The sequence below is a fragment of the Diorhabda carinulata genome, chromosome 3 (genome assembly GCF_026250575.1).
Source record: "Diorhabda carinulata isolate Delta chromosome 3, icDioCari1.1, whole genome shotgun sequence".
NCBI lineage: Eukaryota > Metazoa > Arthropoda > Insecta > Coleoptera > Chrysomelidae > Diorhabda > Diorhabda carinulata.
The window spans coordinates 2,492,280-2,515,382 of record NC_079462.1 but is presented as its reverse complement, the minus strand read 5'-3'; the positions used below and the strand labels follow the sequence as shown (position 1 = coordinate 2,515,382).

At 28.1% G+C, this 23,103-nt stretch overlaps 1 protein-coding gene and 1 long non-coding RNA gene across 3 annotated transcripts in view; one reads left to right on the top strand and one right to left on the bottom strand.

Annotated features, from left to right (window-relative positions):
- Window positions 1-23,103, top strand: part of LOC130892016 (protein bicaudal C) — a 31,013-nt gene that overhangs the window by 441 nt on the left and 7,469 nt on the right. For both annotated transcript variants that reach the window (XR_009058977.1, XM_057797190.1), the window contains exons 2-8: window positions 840-953; window positions 1,020-1,099; window positions 1,883-2,095; window positions 4,170-4,400; window positions 4,460-4,853; window positions 8,217-8,508; window positions 22,258-22,439. Coding sequence is in view for 1 of the 2 variants with exons in the window: in XM_057797190.1 (XP_057653173.1) it covers window positions 840-953; window positions 1,020-1,099; window positions 1,883-2,095; window positions 4,170-4,400; window positions 4,460-4,853; window positions 8,217-8,508; window positions 22,258-22,439 (1,506 nt within the window). In the remaining variant the exon portion in view is untranslated. The remainder of the gene's footprint in view (window positions 1-839; window positions 954-1,019; window positions 1,100-1,882; window positions 2,096-4,169; window positions 4,401-4,459; window positions 4,854-8,216; window positions 8,509-22,257; window positions 22,440-23,103) is intronic.
- LOC130892020 (uncharacterized) overlaps window positions 3,768-23,103 on the bottom strand; it is a 32,696-nt gene continuing 13,360 nt past the window's right edge. Inside the window, exon 2 of the long non-coding RNA XR_009058978.1 lies at window positions 3,768-4,933. This is a non-coding gene — a long non-coding RNA (uncharacterized LOC130892020). The remainder of the gene's footprint in view (window positions 4,934-23,103) is intronic.

Sequence of the window (23,103 nt, the reverse complement as noted above, 5' to 3'; positions counted from 1 at the left end):
AAAACAATTTCAGTACGAAGTATTTTCATTTTTCCGGTTTTTTGATCTTTAGTATCCTATATTTCGACTTTGTTTAGTGTTCTCTACATATACAATGGTTTAATTTAATATACAGGATGTCTCTTGAATGAAGAATTGATCTTTATAAAGTCATTAGATACTTGGAACTATCCTACATGGTTTTACACAACTAACTGTCCTTATACTTCCTTGAGCATGCGCTAAAATAATTATTCTGATCGCCCCAACTGTTATTTGGAACAATTTTCAAGAAAATATTGGTCTCTACGTTTTTTTTAAAATTTTTTTCATATCTTTCCATAGTTTGGAGATATTTTGTAAAAAAATTTTTTTGTGGCTAATTTTCTAGTTATTTTTAACCCCCCCAAATACATTCAACGTTTTTTTTACTAAATTTCTTCGAATTTTTGAGAATAGTTGATTTATTATTTACCTTAACCCCACTTTTAATTAAAATAATTTATATTAATTGATATAAATCAAATTTTTGTTTGTTTATTTTCTCCTTTTTGATAATTTTTATATCCCAGACCGAATTTTTTTCTCATTTTTTTGCCTCTGAAAAATATTAAAAAATTTTTGCCATTTTTTTTTAGATTTTTGTGATTTTTGAAACTTTTAAAATTATTTCAAGTACGTACCCCCCTTATTTTAAAACCAATTTTCTATAATTCATAAATAATTGAAGCACAAATATTTTTATTAAAAAAAAATCGATTACTGTTAAGATTATTCTCTTTTAATCCCATTTTTCTTCTTTTTATTTGAATATTTAACTGCAAAAATTCAAAATTGGATCAAATTAATGGAAATTATAGGTGACAATGAAGCCCTCATACCAGCCGACGTATTTTTTGCAAAAATAATGGAAGATACAGACACTTATATAACTTGGCCAAATAAATTGAAAATTGGAGCAAAATCAAAGAAAGGTAAATTTTCGAAAATTTGAAAATTTACCATTATCTAACCGTAAAATAATTTTTCTTTAAATCTAGACCCACATGTCAGAATTGCTGGTCGACCTGAAGACGTGAAAGCAGCCAAAGAAAGAATCGTGACTTTATTGGACACCAAGGTATTTAATTTTTTCACTCTGTAATGTTCTCCACTTCACACTTAACATTTAATTTACTCAAATACAGCGTTTATTTCACTTATCACATCCTGATATGTTAATTTCGGCTGTTAGGGATTCATTTTATATACTATCATCACATTCTAGAATCTTCGATTTCTGGGAATCTCTAATTTGTCGTAAACAAACCGAAAAGCCTTCTTAGAAATCGTCTCTATAAAAATAGGTAAAAAAAAACGAAGAGTATTTAAATAAGTCATGAAAATTAGAACAGGACCGACTTCACGGTTTATATCAGAGTTCGAAACAACTGTATTCAAGGAGTCTGATAAAATATCTTTTTTACTACTCCAAGGTTGAGTAGCCACTCTTTAAATGTTAATTGGAAAATAGTATTCGCGTTTATTGTATTACAGATAGTTTCAAGGGGGCAAACTGTGTCTAGTTTATAAAAATTGATAGTTTTAAGGGGGTCTAAGGTATAAATAAAATAAAAATAAAAACTTAAAGTTTCTTATTGACATTTATTTGTTATTAAATATTGTTTTAAAAATCATTTACGAGGTATGATTGTTATGATGAGTTATGTACCGCAACCTGCAGGTGTTCCCATGAAATTTTCGATTACGAATCGCTATTGTAAACAAATCAGTATAGCCGTAACAATTTTTTCGTTTCAAACTAATTCGTTTGAACTGTGAATGAAATAACAACAGGGACTAAAAAGTAGGGTTCCAGGACTGTTAAAAACATTGCTTCCACTTTATTTTTTTTTTGATTTAGTGTAATAGGATAACCATGAAGATGGACGTGAGCTACACCGATCATTCCCACATTATCGGAAAGGGGGGTTTGAGTATTAAACGTGTCATGGAAGAAACTCAGTGTCACGTTCACTTCCCCGATTCCAATCGATCGAATCCGACCGAAAAAAGTAATCAAGTATCGATTTCCGGCGATATAAACGGCGTAGAAAACGCAAGGAGTCGCGTCAGGGTAAGTAGGACTCGTATTTGTACCTATTTTACTTAATTATGTTTTTATTTATTTTATTTTTTTTTTATTAATTTTAAATTAAAAAAAATGGTGGGACTTTATTCCAGTGTTGTAACTGAGTAGAGTAAACGGCATATATTATTATACAGGGTGTTTTAATATTCAATTGAATTTTCATTTGAAATTTCGTAAATCTGGATTATTTAGAGGTTACATTTCACTTACAGATGGCGTGGTAGTATTTTTCACATACATTTCGTTGATTGTTTATGAAAAATCGTGGAAACCCAGCGGTTAGGTCACCAATTTTCAATTTTGATAAATTCTCAGTGAAAACGTTTTTTGAATCAAGTAAAATCAAATTTCCAATCGAATCTTCAAAAAAATCGCGAACCTTCCTTCAATACACGACTTTGATGTTATGTTTAGTCTGATTTGAATAGGACAAAGGGCATAAAACTATACCAGAAATATTATAAATGTGGAAACGTAACATATTATACAGAGTGAGTTTTTCCAGTATTTCTAGCTAATTTTTGAGCTTTTCTATCCAACTTTTCGAGTTTTCTGCTTAATTTTTGAGTTTTTCTATTCAAGTTTCCATTATTTCTAACTAATTTTTAAATTTTTTCTAGCTATTTTTTGAGTTTTATAGCTTATTTTGGAGTTTTCCTAACCAATTTTCTAGTTTTTCCAGTTAATTTTGAATTTTCGAATTTTTCTAGCAGAGTTTTGAGTTTTTCTAGGTAATTCCAGTATCTCTAGCCAATTTTTGGGTTTTATAGCTTTTTTAAGTTTTTATAACCAATTTTCTATTTTTTTCCAGCAAAGTTTTCAGTTTTCTAGCAATTGTTTGAGTTTTCTAAGTAATTTTTGAGCTTTGTAGCTAATTTTTTAATTTTTCTAGCTATTTTTTGAGTTTTATACCTAATTTTTGAGTTTTTCTAGCTAATTTTCCAGTATTTCTAACTAATTTTTGAATTTTTCTATTCAACTTTTGTGGGTTTCTACTTAAATTTTGAATTTTTTTAGCCAATTTTTTAGTTTTTCCAGCTAATTATCGAATTATTTCTAGCCATTTTTTGAGTTATATAGCTTATTTCTGAGTTTTTTCCAGCTAATTTTTCAGTTTTACAGCTTATTTTTGAGTTTTATAGTTTGTTTTTGAGTTTTTATAAACAATTTTCTAGTTTTTCCAGTTATTTTTCGAGTTTTTACAGCTAATTTTTGAGTCTTTCAGCTTATTTTTGAATTTTTCCAGCTGAGTTTTGAGTTTTTCTAGCTAATACCAGTATCTCGAGCTAATTTTTGGGTTTTATAGCTTTTTTATGTTTTTATAACCAATTTTTTATTTTTTCCAGCCAAGTTTTCAGTTTTCTAAGTAATTTTTGAGCTTTGTAGCTAATTTTTGAATTTTTCTAGCTATTTTTCGAGTTTTTAAAATTATTTTGGGGGTTTTTCTAGCTAATTTTCCAATATTTCCAGCTAATTTTGGAATTTTTCCATTTAACTTTTGTGTTTCTACTTAAATTTTGAGTTTTTCTATCCAATTCTTCAGTTTTTCCAGCTTATTTTTGAGTTTTTCCAGCTAATTTTTGAGTTTTACAGCTTTTTTGAGTTTTATAGCTTATTTTTGAGTTTTCCTAACCAATTTTCTAGTTTTTCCAGTTAATTTTGAATTTTCGAATTTTTCCAGCAGAGTTTTGAGTTTTTCTAGGTAATTCCAGTATCTCTAGCCAATTTTTGGGTTTTATAGCTTTTTTAAGTTTTTATAACCAATTTTTTATTTTTTTCCAGCAAAGTTTTCAGTTTTCTACCAATTGTTTGAGTTTTCTAAGTAATTTTTGAGCTTTGTAGCTAATTTTTGAATTTTTCTAGCTATTTTTTGAGTTTTATATCTTATTGTTGAGTTTTTCTAGCTAATTCTCCAATATTTTCAGCTAGTTTTTGAATTTATCGTAACGTAACATATTATACAGGGTGATGTGATGTGTGCCTTTTCCATTTTTCACCAATCCAATTCGACCTCTTCGAAGGGTGACCATTTTATATGAAAAAAATGTTTCTCCCACAGGAATTGATACCTTTGATTTTCGGTTTCGAGTTACCTATAATGACGCAAAACATCGATGCCACATCTACGTATATCGTTAAGATTCAAGAACAGTACAAAGTTCAAGTCATGTTCAAAACCAGACCGAAACTCCACGCTACTTTAGTTTTGGTAAAAGGAGTCGAATGGGAAGTTGATCAAGTGAAACAAGCGACCATTTTACTCATGGAATACATGTGCGAAAGTTTAGCGGTAAATTATTATTTTTCATAATAATTTACGTTCCTTCGGATAAATAAAATCCTTTCCAGAATCAAATTCCCGTACAAATGTCTATGGAAATATCCCCTCACCATCACCAAGTCGTCTTGGGCAAGAATCACTCTAATCTCAAACAGATTATGAAATATACCAACTGCCAAATTATGTTTCCCGATGCTCAGGATCCGAATATTCCGAATTTGAAGAAGAGCAACGTCAACATCTCCGGAAATATCCACGACGTTTATAAAGCTAGACAGTTGCTGTTGGGTAGTCTTCCGTTGATAATTATTTTCGATTTACCGGAAGAAAGTGGTAGTTTGAGGACCAGACCTGATCAGTTAGCCGACGTTCAGAATAATTACGATGTTACCGTCACTATAAGACAGAAAGCTAAGCAGAATACCAGAGCTTGCGTTATCAAAGGTGTGGAAAAGAACGCTGGTAAGTCTCCCTTACATCACTAATTTTCTTTTTACAGGCACTTCGTCTTAAATTCAATGGAGAGTACCACAGGAATTGATCTGGAATCAAAAATGTCACTTATAGATCCATTTTTATAGTCAGGTTCATGTTGTCGACTCGTGTCAAAAAAAAATTGATAAAACAGACAAAATGAATATAGTTTTTCATAATTTGGGCTCTAGGGAGGGAATTAAGGGTCCAAAACACTCACCAGGAAAGGAATCTAATGCCTTTTATTGATCGGGAAAGAAGGAAACAGAAAAAAAGTCTTCCCTAAGTGATACACACTGTGGGACACTCCTTTGATGATGTTGGAACCAGAAAGCATCTCAGTAGATGCCTTTTGGTTTTGATCAATCCTTCTAAACCTCGATTACTTGTCCAGATCACCGAGCATGCTGGATACGAAAAGGATTCTAGGAAATGCTTTTAGTTTGGAATATTCCTTCAGAACTTTGATAATATTGGAAACAAAAATGATTCCAAGAAACGGCTTTTGAATTGGAACACTTCCTCGGAACTTTGGATAATGTGGGATACAAAAAGGATTCCAGGAAGTACCTTTCGGTTTGAATCAGTTCATCTTTACTTTGAAAATGTTGGATACAAAAGGGGTTCCAGGAAGTATTTTTCGGATTGGATCAGTTCTTCAGACCTCTAATAATGCTACATAAGAAAAGGATTCTAGGAAGCACCTTCTGGTTGAGATTAGTCTTTCAGAACTCTTATAATGCTGGAAATAAAATGGATTCTAGGGAGTGCATTTAGGCTTGGATTTCGAGTTTTTATAGATAATTTTCCAGTTTTCGTACATATTTCTACGTAAATATTGAATTTTTTACAAAATTTTTGAGTTTTGTAGCTGATTTTTAAATTTTTCTAGCTATTTTTTTAGTTTTTCTCGCTAATGGTTGGGTTTTCTAGCAATTTTTTGAGTTTTTATAGGTAATTTTTTAGTTTTTCATACTATTTTTTAAATTTTCTAGCTGATTTTAAATTTCTACTTCTTTCTAATTTTTGATTTTTTTTCTAGCTATCTAAAAACTTAATTTTTAAATTTTTAGCTAATTTTTGAATTTTTCCAGCTATCTTTAGAGATATAACTGATTTTTGAGTTTTCCTAGCCAATTTTTCATTTTTTCAGCTAAATTTTGAGTTATCTAGTTGTTTTTCAGTATTTCTAGCTAATTTTCTAGTTTTTCTAGCTAATTTTCCAGCTTTTCTCGCTAATGTTTGAGTTTTCTAGCTATTTTTTAGTTTTCTAGCAGATTTGAGACTCTTTCTAGCTAATTTTTGGATTTTCTAGGTATTTTGAGTTTTTCTACTCAATTTTTGAGTTTTTCTAGCTAACTTTCCAGTTTTTCTCGCTAATGTTTGAGTTTTCTAGCTATTTTTTAGTTTTCTAGCAGATTTGAGACTCTTTCTAGCTAATTTTTGGATTTTTCTAGGTATTTTGAGTTTTTCTACTCAATTTTTGAGTTTTTCTAGCTAACTTTCCAGTTTTTCTCGCTAATGTTTGAGTTTTCTAGCAGATTTGAGAGTCTTTCTAGCTAATTTTTGGATTTTCTAGGTATTTTGAGTTTTTCTACTCAATTTTTGAGTTTTTCTAGCTAACTTTCCAGTTTTTCTCGCTAATGTTTGAGTTTTCTAGCTATTTTTTAGTTTTCTAGCAGATTTGAGAGTCTTTCTAGCTAATTTTTGGATTTTTTAGGTATTTTGAGTTTTTCTACTCAATTTTTGAGTTTTTCTAGCTAACTTTCCAGTTTTTCTCGCTAATGTTTGAGTTTTCTAGCTATTTTTTAGTTTTCTAGCAGATTTGAGACTCTTTCTAGCTAATTTTTGGATTTTTCTAGGTATTTTGAGTTTTTCTACTCAATTTTTGAGTTTTTCTAGCTAACTTTCCAGTTTTTCTCGCTAATGTTTGAGTTTTCTAGCAGATTTGAGAGTCTTTCTAGCTAATTTTTGGATTTTCTAGGTATTTTGAGTTTTTCTACTCAATTTTTGAGTTTTTCTAGCTAACTTTCCAGTTTTTCTCGCTAATGTTTGAGTTTTCTAGCTATTTTTTAGTTTTCTAGCAGATTTGAGAGTCTTTCTAGCTAATTTTTGGATTTTTTAGGTATTTTGAGTTTTTCTACTCAATTTTTGAGTTTTTCTAGCTAACTTTCCAGTTTTTCTCGCTAATGTTTGAGTTTTCTAGCTATTTTTTAGTTTTCTAGCAGATTTGAGACTCTTTCTAGCTAATTTTTGGATTTTTCTAGGTATTTTGAGTTTTTCTACTCAATTTTTGAGTTTTTCTAGCTAACTTTCCAGTTTTTCTCGCTAATGTTTGAGTTTTCTAGCAGATTTGAGAGTCTTTCTAGCTAATTTTTGGATTTTCTAGGTATTTTGAGTTTTTCTACTCAATTTTTGAGTTTTTCTAGCTAACTTTCCAGTTTTTCTCGCTAATCTTTGAGTTTTCTAGCTATTTTTTAGTTTTCTAGCAGATTTGAGAGTCTTTCTAGCTAATTTTTAAGATTTTCTCGCTAATACTTGAGTTTTCTAATTATTTTTAAGTTTTTCTACTAATTTTTCAGTTTTTAACTATTTTTTGAATTTTTCCAGCTATCTTTAGAGTTACAACTGATTTTTCAGTTTTTCTAGCTAATTTTTAAATTTTTCTCGCTAATGCTTGAGTTTTCTAGTTATTTTTGTGTTTTTATAACTAATTTTTTAGTTTTTCATACTAATATTTGAGTTTTCTAGCAGATTCGAGAGTCTTTCTAGCTAATTTTTGATTTTTTCTAGGTATTTTAAGTTTTTCTACTCAATTTTTGAGTTTTTCTCGCTAATGCTTGAGTTTTCTAGTTATTTTTGTGGTTTTATAGCTAATTTTTTAGTTTTTCATACTAATTTTTTAGTTTTCTAGCGGATTCGTGAGTCTTTCTAGCTAATGTTTGAGTTTTTTTTTGCCTAATTTTCGAGTTTTTCTTCTTGAGTACAAACTACACCTTTTCATTCATTTCGTTACATGGTACTACACCGTCAGAAAGTTCTAGATGCTTGTAGGTGTACACTGAATATAAATTAGAGTTGAAAAAAAAATTTTTGCATATTTTTATTACCAGGAAATATTACGAGAATATTATTTTGGTTTCTTTTTTTTGGTACCACATTATAGAGGCCCAACGATATTATTGTGACCTTATTTTCAAAATTCCAACGATAACCTATCTATTAAGGTCATAGATGACCTTCAAGACCTTTAAATCTTTTCGGATGACTTCCATATGTTGGTGGGGATGTTAAAACTATTTCTGGAGAAAGAAAAAATCGTATTAGACTGAATTATCTTTCTTTATACAGGAAATATTTACAAAACTCGTAGTTACATCCTTGGTTTCGACGATCCTTACGTCCATGCCGATATCCCTCCAACGTATCATCTTCCTCAACTGCCGTCTTCGTCGACGAATTTGTCGTTACCTTCGACTAATCCGAATATGATGCGTCCTTTGTCTCCGATGATGAGTCCTCTTGTATCGCCTTCTTGGCAGTATCCAGCTACGCCGACGGGGCAGAATCAAGCTCCGTTCGTGGGAATGGTGCAACAGCCCCAGTTCGTGTATAATGTCGCTCAGACTAACGTGAATACTGGGTGAGTTGATAAGTTTTCAGTTTAAGATTCGTTTCAATTTTTCAAAATTTCATTAAAAATAAACTTTTTCTGCCCCCCATGTTAAAATTTAATCGTCCTAAGATCGAATTACTAACTGGAAATTAACCCAAATTGTTGGTAACGTTGAAATTAAAATAATTTTTAAGAAATTTTAATAAAAAAAACAAAATTAGATTTAATTGTTTTTTAAATTTTGTACTTCTTGATACGAGTCATTTAAAAACGGTAAAAAATAAGAAATACTTTGCTGTTAAAACGAAAAATAGTCATTCTAGAAAAATACACTGCCCAAAATAATTACATGAAAACATATCTACGATTATCCAATTCATAATTTTTTAAATGCCCTTTGTATAACTTATTTTTTTGAAGAATCCAATGGAAGGTGTAGGTTTCGACCCCATTTCTTTTGATACTGTAAAAATTAACCCAAATTGTTGGTAACGTTGAAATTAAAATAATTTTTAAGAAATTTTAATAAAAAAAAACAAAATTGGACTTAATTGTTTTCATAATTTTTTCTGAGTGTACTTTTTGATATGAATCATTTCAAAACGGTAAAAAATAAAAAATACTTTGCTGTTAAAACGAAAAATAGTCATTCTAGAAAAATACACTGCCCAAAATAATTACATGAAAACATATCTACGATTATCCAATTCATAATTTTTTAAATGCCCCTTGTATAACTTATTTTTTTGAAGAATCCAATGGAAGGTGTAGGTTTCGACCCCATTTCTTTTGATACTGTAAAAATTAACCCAAATTGTTGGTAACGTTGAAATTAAAATAATTTTTAAGAAATTTTAATAAAAAAAAAACAAAATTGGACTTAATTGTTTTCATAATTTTTTCTGAGTGTACTTTTTGATATGAATCATTTCAAAACGGTAAAAAATAAGAAATACTTTGCTGTTAAAACGAAAAATAGTCATTCTAAAAAAATACACTGCCCAAAATAATTACATGAAAACATATCTACGATTATCCAATTCATAATTTTTTAAATGCCCCTTGTATAACTTATTTTTTTGTAGAATCCAATGGAAGGTGTAGGTTTCGACCCCATTTCATTTGATACTGCAAAAATTAATCCAAATTGTTGGTAACGTTGAAATTAAAATAATTTTTAAGAAATTTTAATAAAAAAAAAACAAAATTGGACTTAATTGTTTTCATAATTTTTTCTGAGTGTACTTTTTGATATGAATCATTTCAAAACGGTAAAAAATAAAAAATACTTTGCTGTTAAAACGAAAAATAGTCATTCTAAAAAAATACACTGCCCAAAATAATTACATGAAAACATATCTACGATTATCCAATTCATAATTTTTTAAATGCCCTTTGTATAACTTATTTTTTTGTAGAATCCAATGGAAGGTGTAGGTTTCGACCCCATTTCATTTGATACTGCAAAAATTAATCCAAATTGTTGGTAACGTTGAAATTAAAATAATTTTTAAGAAATTTTAATAAAAAAAAACAAAATTGGACTTAATTGTTTTCATAATTTTTTCTGAGTGTACTTTTTGATATGAATCATTTCAAAACGGTAAAAAATAAAAAATACTTTGCTGTTAAAACGAAAAATAGTCATTCTAGAAAAATACACTGCCCAAAATAATTACATGAAAACATATCTACGATTATCCAATTCATAATTTTTTAAATGCCCCTTGTATAACTTATTTTTTTGAAGAATCCAATGGAAGGTGTAGGTTTCGACCCCATTTCTTTTGATACTGTAAAAATTAACCCAAATTGTTGGTAACGTTGAAATTAAAATAATTTTTAAGAAATTTTAATAAAAAAAAAACAAAATTGGACTTAATTGTTTTCATAATTTTTTCTGAGTGTACTTTTTGATATGAATCATTTCAAAACGGTAAAAAATAAGAAATACTTTGCTGTTAAAACGAAAAATAGTCATTCTAAAAAAATACACTGCCCAAAATAATTACATGAAAACATATCTACGATTATCCAATTCATAATTTTTTAAATGCCCCTTGTATAACTTATTTTTTTGTAGAATCCAATGGAAGGTGTAGGTTTCGACCCCATTTCATTTGATACTGCAAAAATTAATCCAAATTGTTGGTAACGTTGAAATTAAAATAATTTTTAAGAAATTTTAATAAAAAAAAAACAAAATTGGACTTAATTGTTTTCATAATTTTTTCTGAGTGTACTTTTTGATATGAATCATTTCAAAACGGTAAAAAATAAAAAATACTTTGCTGTTAAAACGAAAAATAGTCATTCTAAAAAAATACACTGCCCAAAATAATTACATGAAAACATATCTACGATTATCCAATTCATAATTTTTTAAATGCCCTTTGTATAACTTATTTTTTTGTAGAATCCAATGGAAGGTGTAGGTTTCGACCCCATTTCATTTGATACTGCAAAAATTAATCCAAATTGTTGGTAACGTTGAAATTAAAATAATTTTTAAGAAATTTTAATAAAAAAAAACAAAATTGGACTTAATTGTTTTCATAATTTTTTCTGAGTGTACTTTTTGATATGAATCATTTCAAAACGGTAAAAAATAAAAAATACTTTGCTGTTAAAACGAAAAATAGTCATTCTAGAAAAATACACTGCCCAAAATAATTACATGAAAACATATCTACGATTATCCAATTCATAATTTTTTAAATGCCCCTTGTATAACTTATTTTTTTGTAGAATCCAATGGAAGGTGTAGGTTTCGACCCCATTTCATTTGATACTGCAAAAATTAATCCAAATTGTTGGTAACGTTGAAATTAAAATAATTTTTAAGAAATTTTAATAAAAAAAAAACAAAATTGGACTTAATTGTTTTCATAATTTTTTCTGAGTGTACTTTTTGATATGAATCATTTCAAAACGGTAAAAAATAAGAAATACTTTGCTGTTAAAACGAAAAATAGTCATTCTAAAAAAATACACTGCCCAAAATAATTACATGAAAACATATCTACGATTATCCAATTCATAATTTTTTAAATGCCCCTTGTATAACTTATTTTTTTGAAGAATCCAATGGAAGGTGTAGGTTTCGACCCCATTTCATTTGATACTGCAAAAATTAACCCAAATTGTTGGTAACGTTGAAATTAAAATAATTTTTAAGAAATTTTAATAAAAAAAAAACCAAATTGGACTTAATTGTTTTCATAATTTTTTCTGAGTGTACTTTTTGATATGAATCATTTCAAAACGGTAAAAAATAAAAAATACTTTGCTGTTAAAACGAAAAATAGTCATTCTAGAAAAATACACTGCCCAGAATAATTACATGAAAACATATCTACGATTATCCAATTCATAATTTTTTAAATGCCCCTTGTATAACTTATTTTTTTGAAGAATCCAATGGAAGGTGTAGGTTTCGACCCCATTTCTTTTGATACTGTAAAAATTAACCCAAATTGTTGGTAACGTTGAAATTAAAATAATTTTTAAGAAATTTTAATAAAAAAAAAACCAAATTGGACTTAATTGTTTTCATAATTTTTTCTGAGTGTACTTTTTGATATGAATCATTTCAAAACGGTAAAAAATAAAAAATACTTTGCTGTTAAAACGAAAAATAGTCATTCTAGAAAAATACACTGCCCAGAATAATTACATGAAAACATATCTACGATTATCCAATTCATAATTTTTTAAATGCCCCTTGTATAACTTATTTTTTTGAAGAATCCAATGGAAGGTGTAGGTTTCGACCCCATTTCTTTTGATACTGTAAAAATTAACCCAAATTGTTGGTAACGTTGAAATTAAAATAATTTTTAAGAAATTTTAATAAAAAAAAAACAAAATTGGACTTAATTGTTTTCATAATTTTTTCTGAGTGTACTTTTTGATATGAATCATTTCAAAACGGTAAAAAATAAGAAATACTTTGCTGTTAAAACGAAAAATAGTCATTCTAAAAAAATACACTGCCCAAAATAATTACATGAAAACATATCTACGATTATCCAATTCATAATTTTTTAAATGCCCCTTGTATAACTTATTTTTTTGTAGAATCCAATGGAAGGTGTAGGTTTCGACCCCATTTCATTTGATACTGCAAAAATTAATCCAAATTGTTGGTAACGTTGAAATTAAAATAATTTTTAAGAAATTTTAATAAAAAAAAAACAAAATTGGACTTAATTGTTTTCATAATTTTTTCTGAGTGTACTTTTTGATATGAATCATTTCAAAACGGTAAAAAATAAAAAATACTTTGCTGTTGAAACGAAAAATAGTCATTCTAAAAAAATACACTGCCCAAAATAATTACATGAAAACATATCTACGATTATCCAATTCATAATTTTTTAAATGCCCTTTGTATAACTTATTTTTTTGTAGAATCCAATGGAAGGTGTAGGTTTCGACCCCATTTCATTTGATACTGCAAAAATTAATCCAAATTGTTGGTAACGTTGAAATTAAAATAATTTTTAAGAAATTTTAATAAAAAAAAAACAAAATTGGACTTAATTGTTTTCATAATTTTTTCTGAGTGTACTTTTTGATATGAATCATTTCAAAACGGTAAAAAATAAGAAATACTTTGCTGTTAAAACGAAAAATAGTCATTCTAAAAAAATACACTGCCCAAAATAATTACATGAAAACATATCTACGATTATCCAATTCATAATTTTTTAAATGCCCCTTGTATAACTTATTTTTTTGAAGAATCCAATGGAAGGTGTAGGTTTCGACCCCATTTCATTTGATACTGCAAAAATTAACCCAAATTGTTGGTAACGTTGAAATTAAAATAATTTTTAAGAAATTTTAATAAAAAAAAACAAAATTGGACTTAATTGTTTTCATAATTTTTTCTGAGTGTACTTTTTGATATGAATCATTTCAAAACGGTAAAAAATAAAAAATACTTTGCTGTTAAAACGAAAAATAGTCATTCTAGAAAAATACACTGCCCAAAATAATTACATGAAAACATATCTACGATTATCCAATTCATAATTTTTTAAATGCCCCTTGTATAACTTATTTTTTTGAAGAATCCAATGGAAGGTGTAGGTTTCGACCCCATTTCTTTTGATACTGTAAAAATTAACCCAAATTGTTGGTAACGTTGAAATTAAAATAATTTTTAAGAAATTTTAATAAAAAAAAAACCAAATTGGACTTAATTGTTTTCATAATTTTTTCTGAGTGTACTTTTTGATATGAATCATTTCAAAACGGTAAAAAATAAAAAATACTTTGCTGTTAAAACGAAAAATAGTCATTCTAGAAAAATACACTGCCCAGAATAATTACATGAAAACATATCTACGATTATCCAATTCATAATTTTTTAAATGCCCCTTGTATAACTTATTTTTTTGTAGAGTCCAATGGAAGGTGTAGGTTTCGACCCCATTTCATTTGATACTGCAAAAATGAATCCAAATTGTTGGTAACGTTGAAATTAAAATAATTTTTAAGAAATTTTAATAAAAAAAAACAAAATTGGACTTAATTGTTTTCATAATTTTTTCTGAGTGTACTTTTTGATATGAATCATTTCAAAACGGTAAAAAATAAAAAATACTTTGCTGTTAAAACGAAAAATAGTCATTCTAGAAAAATACACTGCCCAAAATAATTACATGAAAACATATCTACGATTATCCAATTCATAATTTTTTAAATGCCCTTTGTATAACTTATTTTTTTGTAGAATCCAATGGAAGGTGTAGGTTTCGACCCCATTTCATTTGATACTGCAAAAAATAATCCAAATTCTTGGTCAAGTTTAAATTAAAATAATATAATATAATAAAAGAACAAACTTAAATTTAAAATGTAAAAAATAATTAGAATTGAATTTTTCAGTATTCTATTATAAAAATTTTTTCAATAGCAGTTTTTTTAATGGATATTTAGTAAAGAGTACAAAATAATTCCTTTGCTATTTAAACCAAAAAAACATTCTTTTTAAAAAAATACATTACTCAAAATAATACATCGAATTTTTTCAAATACCCCCGTATAATTTTGAAGCAACTATGGAAAATTTAAGTTTCAACTTTATACCATTGGTTATAGTAAAAATTAATTTAAATGGGGGATTTCAGGGGTATATAATTAAAGATAAAAAATTGCATCCCTCCCCTAATCATTTTTTAAATTTTCTTTTAAACTGTTATGACAAAAAAATGATCATTAATAGATTTTGTGATATGAGAATGTAGAAAAAATTTTGGATCTATAAAAAAAATTAATTAGGCACAAAAAACTAAATTAAATATTGAAAAACTTTTTTTTTAAATTATTTTTTCTCAAAATGGGACAAATAATAAACATAACCTAAAAATTACTAGTTCACTTTATTAAATAATTAATTTAAGTACAACTTAATATGGTAATTATCACAATTTATAAAAAATATATCACAAATATTTTTAGTGTAATTTAAAATGAGTCAGAAAAAATATTTCATTATAAATATTTCGATTTAATTGTAGATAGTATTAGTAAAATCATCATTACAATTTTTCTTATTGTTATTTATAAAATTATTGAATTCAACTCTAAATCAAAATGTGGATGCATTCAAAATAGTAAAATTACAAAATTTTTCACAATTTTGAGGTGTTCAAACATAGAGGTCTTTGATAAATAGGAGAGGGAGTTCAAATAAAAAGAAAAAGCAGAGACTCAAAAAGAAAAAAACGGTCGGAAAAAAGCAGTTAGTAGGTCTGAAGAACGATATACTCCAAAAAATTGAAAAATTTTGATCTATAAACTAAGGACGATGGTAATTGGACCTAATTTTTTGTTTATAACAAAAAAATGTCTCCCAGCCAATTGAAATTAACAAATTATGAACAAAAAATCGATTATGAGGCATTTTCGACTATATATGACCGATATTTTCGAATTTTCCATATACGAGGGAAGCACTAAACATAATAAAAACAAATATATATTTTTTTCAAAATAATGATGTTTCATGTTATTTTCCAAGCAAAAGAAAAAGCCGAGACTCAGAAAGAAGTAGTTAGTAGGTCTGGAGAATGATAAACTCCATAAAAAAAATGAAAAATTTTGATCTATAAACTAAGGACGATGGTAAATTGGACCTAATTGTTTGTTTATAACAAAAAAAATATCTCCCAGCATCTTAAAAGTAAAAGTTATACACTGAAAATTGATTAAAAATTTTTTTGGATAATATACGAATGATATTCTTCAGTTTTGTTTATACAAAGGCAGTACAAATCATAAGAAAAAGAAAGAAATACTATTTTTAAGAAAAATGACATGTTAATTAAGTTTCAGAACTTGATGAAACTTGAAAATCAGCAGATGGTAGATATGAAAAACGATAACTATCAATTGGAAACAAAAAAATTGTAAAATATTGAACCATAAACTAAAGACAATTGTAAATTGGACCTATTCTTTGGAAAATGATGAAAACATATGTCTTTCAGCTGTTTTATAAGCAAAATATGTAGAAAAAATGATCTAAAACCTTTTAGTACAATATATGAGCGACATTTTTCATTGTTTGATGTACGAGGGCAATACCAATCGTAATAAAAACGAGGAAACATATTTTTTCAGTTTCCAAATTTAACGATATAGTTAATAAGTTTCAGAGCATTGGAAAAAAGCAGTTAGGAGATCTGGAAAACGATAACTATCAATTGGAAACAAAAAAATCGTAAAATATTGAACCATAAACTAAAGACAATTGTAAATTGGACCTATTCTTTGGAAAATGATGAAAACATATGTCTCTCAGCTGTTTTATAAGCAAAATATGTAAAAAAAATGATCTAAAACCTTTTAGTACAATATATGAGCGACATTTTTCATTGTTTGATGTACGAGGGCAATACCAATCGTAATAAAAACGAGGAAACATATTTTTTCAGTTTCCAAATTTAACGATATAGTTAATAAGTTTCAGAGCATTGGAAAAAAGCAGTTAGGACATCTGGAAAAAGATAACTATCAATTGGAAACAAAAAAATCGTAAAATATTGAACCATAAACTAAAGACAATTGTAAATCGGACCTATTCTTTGGAAAATGATGAAAACATATATCTCTCAGCTGTTTTATGAGCAAAATATGTAAAAAAAAAATGATCTAAAACCTTTTAGTACAATATATGAGCGACATTTTTCATTGTTTGATGTACGAGGGCGATACCAATCGTAATAAAAACGAGGAAACATATTTTTTCAGTTTCCAAATTTAACGATATAGTTAATAAGTTTCAGAGCATTGGAAAAAAGCAGTTACGACATCTGGAAAAAGATAACTATCAATTGGAAACAAAAAAATCGTAAAATATTGAACCATAAACTAAAGACAATTGTAAATTGGACCTATTCTTTGGAAAATGATGAAAACATATGTCTCTCAGCTGTTTTATAAGCAAAATATGTAAAAAAAATGATCTAAAACCTTTTAGTACAATATATGAGCGACATTTTTCATTGTTTGATGTACGAGGGCAATACCAATCGTAATAAAAACGAGGAAACATATTTTTTCAGTTTCCAAATTTAACGATATAGTTAATAAGTTTCAGAGCATTGGAAAAAAGCAGTTACGACATCTGGAAAAAGATAACTATCAATTGGAAACAAAAAAATCGTAAAATATTGAACCATAAACTAAAGACAATTGTAAATTGGACCTATTCTTTGGAAAATGATGAAAACATATGTCTCTCAGCTGTTTTATAAGCAAAATATGTAGAAAAAATGATCTAAAACCTTTTAGTACAATATATGAGCGACATTTTTCATTGTTTGATGTACGAGGGCGATACCAATCGTAATAAAAACGAGGAAACATATTTTTTCAGTTTCCAAATTTAACGATATAGTTAATAAGTTTCAGAGCATTGGAAAAAAGCAGTTAGGACATCTGGAAAAAGATAACTATCAATTGGAAACAAAAAAATCGTAAAATATTGAACCATAAACTAAAGACAATTGTAAATTGGACCTATTCTTTGGAAAATGATGAAAACATATGTCTCTCAGCTGTTTTATAAGCAAAATATGTAAAAAAAATGATCTAAAACCTTTTAGTACAATATATGAGCGACATTTTTCATTGTTTGATGTACGAGGGCAATACCAATCGTAATAAAAACGAGGAAACATATTTTTTCAGTTTCCAAATTTAACAATATAGTTAATAAGTTTCAGAGCATTGGAAAAAAGCATTTAGGACATCTGGAAAAAGATAACTATCAATTGGAAACAAAAAAATCGTAAAATATTGAACCATAAACTAAAGACAATTGTAAATCGGACCTATTCTTTGGAAAATGATGAAAACATATATCTCTCAGCTGTTTTATGAGCAAAATATGTAAAAAAAAAATGATCTAAAACCTTTTAGTACAATATATGAGCGACATTTTTCATTGTTTGATGTACGAGGGCAATACCAATCGTAATAAAAACGAGGAAACATATTTTTTCAGTTTCCAAATTTAACGATATAGTTAATAAGTTTCAGAGCATTGGAAAAAAGCAGTTAGGACATCTGGAAAAAGATAACTATCAATTGGAAACAAAAAAATCGTAAAATATTGAACCATAAACTAAAGACAATTGTAAATCGGACCTATTCTTTGGAAAATGATGAAAACATATATCTCTCAGCTGTTTTATGAGCAAAATATGTAAAAAAAAAATGATCTAAAACCTTTTAGTACAATATATGAGCGACATTTTTCATTGTTTGATGTACGAGGGCAATACCAATCGTAATAAAAACGAGGAAACATATTTTTTCAGTTTCCAAATTTAACGATATAGTTAATAAGTTTCAGAGCATTGGAAAAAAGCAGTTAGGACATCTGGAAAAAGATAACTATCAATTGGAAACAAAAAAATCGTAAAATATTGAACCATAAACTAAAGACAATTGTAAATTGGACCTATTCTTTGGAAAATGATGAAAACATATGTCTCTCAGCTGTTTTATAAGCAAAATATGTAAAAAAAATGATCTAAAACCTTTTAGTACAATATATGAGCGACATTTTTCATTGTTTGATGTACGAGGGCAATACCAATCGTAATAAAAACGAGGAAACATATTTTTTCAGTTTCCAAATTTAACGATATAGTTAATAAGTTTCAGAGCATTGGAAAAAAGCAGTTAGGACATCTGGAAAAAGATAACTATCAATTGGAAACAAAAAAATCGTAAAATATTGAACCATAAACTAAAGACAATTGTAAATCGGACCTATTCTTTGGAAAATGATGAAAACATATATCTCTCAGCTGTTTTATGAGCAAAATATGTAAAAAAAAAATGATCTAAAACCTTTTAGTACAATATATGAGCGACATTTTTCATTGTTTGATGTACGAGGGCAATACCAATCGTAATAAAAACGAGGAAACATATTTTTTCAGTTTCCAAATTTAACGATATAGTTAATAAGTTTCAGAGCATTGGAAAAAAGCATTTAGGACATCTGGAAAAAGATAACTATCAATTGGAAACAAAAAAATCGTAAAATATTGAACCATAAACTAAAGACAATTGTAAATTGGACCTATTATTTGGAAAATGATGAAAACATATGTCTCTCAGCTGTTTTATAAGCAAAATATGTAGAAAAAATGATCTAAAATCATTTAGTACAATATAAAAGCGACATATTTCATTGTTTGATGTACGAGGGCGATACCAATCGTAATAAAAACGAGGAAACATATTTTTTCAGTTTCCAAATTGTAACGATATGGTTAGTAAGCTTCTAAGAATCAGAAAAAAGCAGTTAGGACATCTGGAAAACGATAACCATCAATTGGAAACAAAAAATATTGCACCATAAACTAAAGACAATAGTAAATTGGACTTATTCTTTGGAAAATGATGAAAACATATATCTCTCAGCTGTTTTATGAGCAAAATATGTAAAAAAAAAATGATCTAAAACCTTTTAGTACAATATATGAGCGACATTTTTCATTGTTTGATGTACGAGGGCAATACCAATCGTAATAAAAACGAGGAAACATATTTTTTCAGTTTCCAAATTTAACGATATAGTTAATAAGTTTCAGAGCATTGGAAAAAAGCATTTAGGACATCTGGAAAAAGATAACTATCAATTGGAAACAAAAAAATCGTAAAATATTGAACCATAAACTAAAGACAATTGTAAATTGGACCTATTATTTGGAAAATGATGAAAACATATGTCTCTCAGCTGTTTTATAAGCAAAATATGTAGAAAAAATGATCTAAAATCATTTAGTACAATATAAAAGCGACATATTTCATTGTTTGATGTACGAGGGCGATACCAATCGTAATAAAAACGAGGAAACATATTTTTTCAGTTTCCAAATTGTAACGATATGGTTAGTAAGCTTCTAAGAATCAGAAAAAAGCAGTTAGGACATCTGGAAAACGATAACCATCAATTGGAAACAAAAAATATTGCACCATAAACTAAAGACAATAGTAAATTGGACTTATTCTTTGGAAAATGATGAAAACATATATCTCTCAGCTGTTTTATGAGCAAAATATGTAAAAAAAAAATGATCTAAAACCTTTTAGTACAATATATGAGCGACATTTTTCATTGTTTGATGTACGAGGGCGATACCAATCGTAATAAAAACGAGGAAACATATTTTTTCAGTTTCCAAATTTAACGATATAGTTAATAAGTTTCAGAGCATTGGAAAAAAGCAGTTACGACATCTGGAAAAAGATAACTATCAATTGGAAACAAAAAAATCGTAAAATATTGAACCATAAACTAAAGACAATTGTAAATTGGACCTATTATTTGGAAAATGATGAAAACATATGTCTCTCAGCTGTTTTATAAGCAAAATATGTAGAAAAAATGATCTAAAATCATTTAGTACAATATATGAGCGACATTTTTCATTGTTTGATGTACGAGGGCGATACCAATCGTAATAAAAACGAGGAAACATATTTTTTCAGTTTCCAAATTGTAACGATATGGTTAGTAAGCTTCTAAGAATCAGAAAAAAGCAGTTAGGACATCTGGAAAACGATAACCATCAATTGGAAACAAAAAATATTGCACCATAAACTAAAGACAATAGTAAATTGGACTTATTCTTTTGAAATTGATGAAAACATATGTGCCAGCACATTTAGATGCAATTTAGGTAGAAAAAATCATTTTTTACAATATATGAGCGACATTTGTTCATGTTGAATATACGAGGACGATACCAATAGTAATAAAAACGTGGAAACACATTTTCTAGCCTCCGAATTTTACGATATCGTAAATAAATTTTAAAACATCGTTAGTAGAACTGGAAAACGATAAACGCCAATCGGAAACTAAAAAATTTCAATAAAAACCTTTGTAAATAGGAAACGGAACCTAATTAAGAAAAACTTGTAACACAAAATGACATATACTCACTAAAAATGTCAATTTGACAAGTTTTTCATTATTTCGAAATATTTGAACATACAAATAACAACGAAATACTTTTTTTAATACCCCAATTTTGAAATATTTTCCTTCGGTCGACGCTTTTCCTCATTTTTATCTCTCGATTCCAATTTAACACTCACAAAAGTCACAAAGTCACTTAAGTCGATGGTTTGGGCGATTCTACTGATTCGGGTCCTTACGTTGATTATATTTTGGTTTTAATTTAACTTACATCGATCGATTTGTAAGTTCCGAAATTTAGTATCGGATACTCACTTAAATTGTCTTCAATCCATTCTATAACAGAAGAAGGTGTATCTATAACGAACATAATCGATTTCCTGAACCCACCCTCTATCAGACCGTATTTAATTATGGTCGCGCAATTTTTTTGTATCAAATTGTATTTATTCAACTTATTATCTTCAACGAAACCGTACCACCATTTTTTTATACGGTTTTCGTCGACGCACTGACTCGGTATTTTCAATATAACATCTGCTGGTAGATTATATTCCGCTTCGATGTCGTCTTGGTAATTCCTGCTAAATTTCACTGGTTTCTTTAACGATGTCGCGTTCAGGTTATTTATATCCGGTACCTTACGTTCGTTGATTTTTCTACATTTTCCCGGTTTGATTAATTGTTTGTCTTCTTGGGGCCAATAACTGATGTAAGTACCGTCAGTTAGTTCCATGGAAAGGTGTCCCACGCACCTGAACGACCTAAAATCCCACTTGTATATCGTTACCATAGTCTTAAATTACTTATAAAACTTTCCAATATACATTTTCAATTCTGTAGTTGATGAAATTGATTCGATTTATTTCTTTTTTCACTTTATTACACATAAAATAACCTAACAATACGATATCAGTTAATAAAATTAAATTTAACTAAATTATTCCATATAAATTGTGATAAAAAATTAATTTTAGCAACAATACTACAATTTGTTTAAGTCTCCATGTTTTTTAAAATCCTTAAAAACAATTTTTTCGTTTAGTTATAATCACCACGAAACATTTTATACTATAAATTAGTTTAGTATAACAAACTAAACAAGAAATTAATCAGCTACATCATCGATATATATAAAAACATTCAAATATTTTAGTCAGATTTCTGTAAACGTCCTGATTTAATAGCAATGACTGAATGGACCTTACAGAAATCGCGTATCTACTATTTAAATTACGTAAAAAAGTATCGTAAACGATATATTGTTTAAAGAAAACGAAAGAAATACTTTTTTAGTTTGGATGCAATCGTTTCAGGTATCATTCGATGAATCAGACGCAGTTTACATCGAAAACTTACGCGCATGAGCAATCTAACGATATTAACGGTTACTCTACTATTTCGAGCAACAATTCGTCTCTTTCTACGGGTTCTAGTCCGAGAAACTCCACGCCCACATCCCAAAAACAATTCGGAGATGCACAAAGTCAAAGAACTGGTAAGTATGTTGGAAATAATGACACTTTTCCCTTAGATACATTTTTTTTAATCAACGCGGCGGAAGGAAACTTGGAACTAATTGATAGAGACACTGTTTGGTCCTTCGAGCCGGGTATAAACCAAAGTCTTGTAAGATTAGGTATTGAAATTGTGAGTTATCGTGGAAATATTTGATTAAAACATTTTTTGGTTCTTCCAGACGGATATAAACTAAAATCCTGAAGATTAGGCTGTGAAATTGTGAGTCTTCAAGGAAATAATTGATAATGTCACTGTTTGGTCCTTCGAGCCGGGTATAAACCAAAGTTTTGTTAAGATTAGGTATTTAAATTGTGAGTTATCGTGGAAATATTTGATTAAAACATTTTTTGATCCTTCGATACGGTTATAAACTAAAATCCTGTAAGATTAGGCTGTGAAATTGTGAGTCTTCAAGGAAATAATTGATAATGTCACTGTTTGGTCCTTCGAGCCGGGTATAAACCAAAGTTTTGTTAAGATTAGGTATTTAAATTGTGAGTTATCGTGGAAATATTTGATTAAAACATTTTTTGATCCTTCGATACGGTTATAAACTAAAATCCTGTAAGATTAGGCTGTGAAATTGTGAGTCTTCAAGGAAATAATTGATAATGTCACTGTTTGGTCCTTCGAGCCGGGTA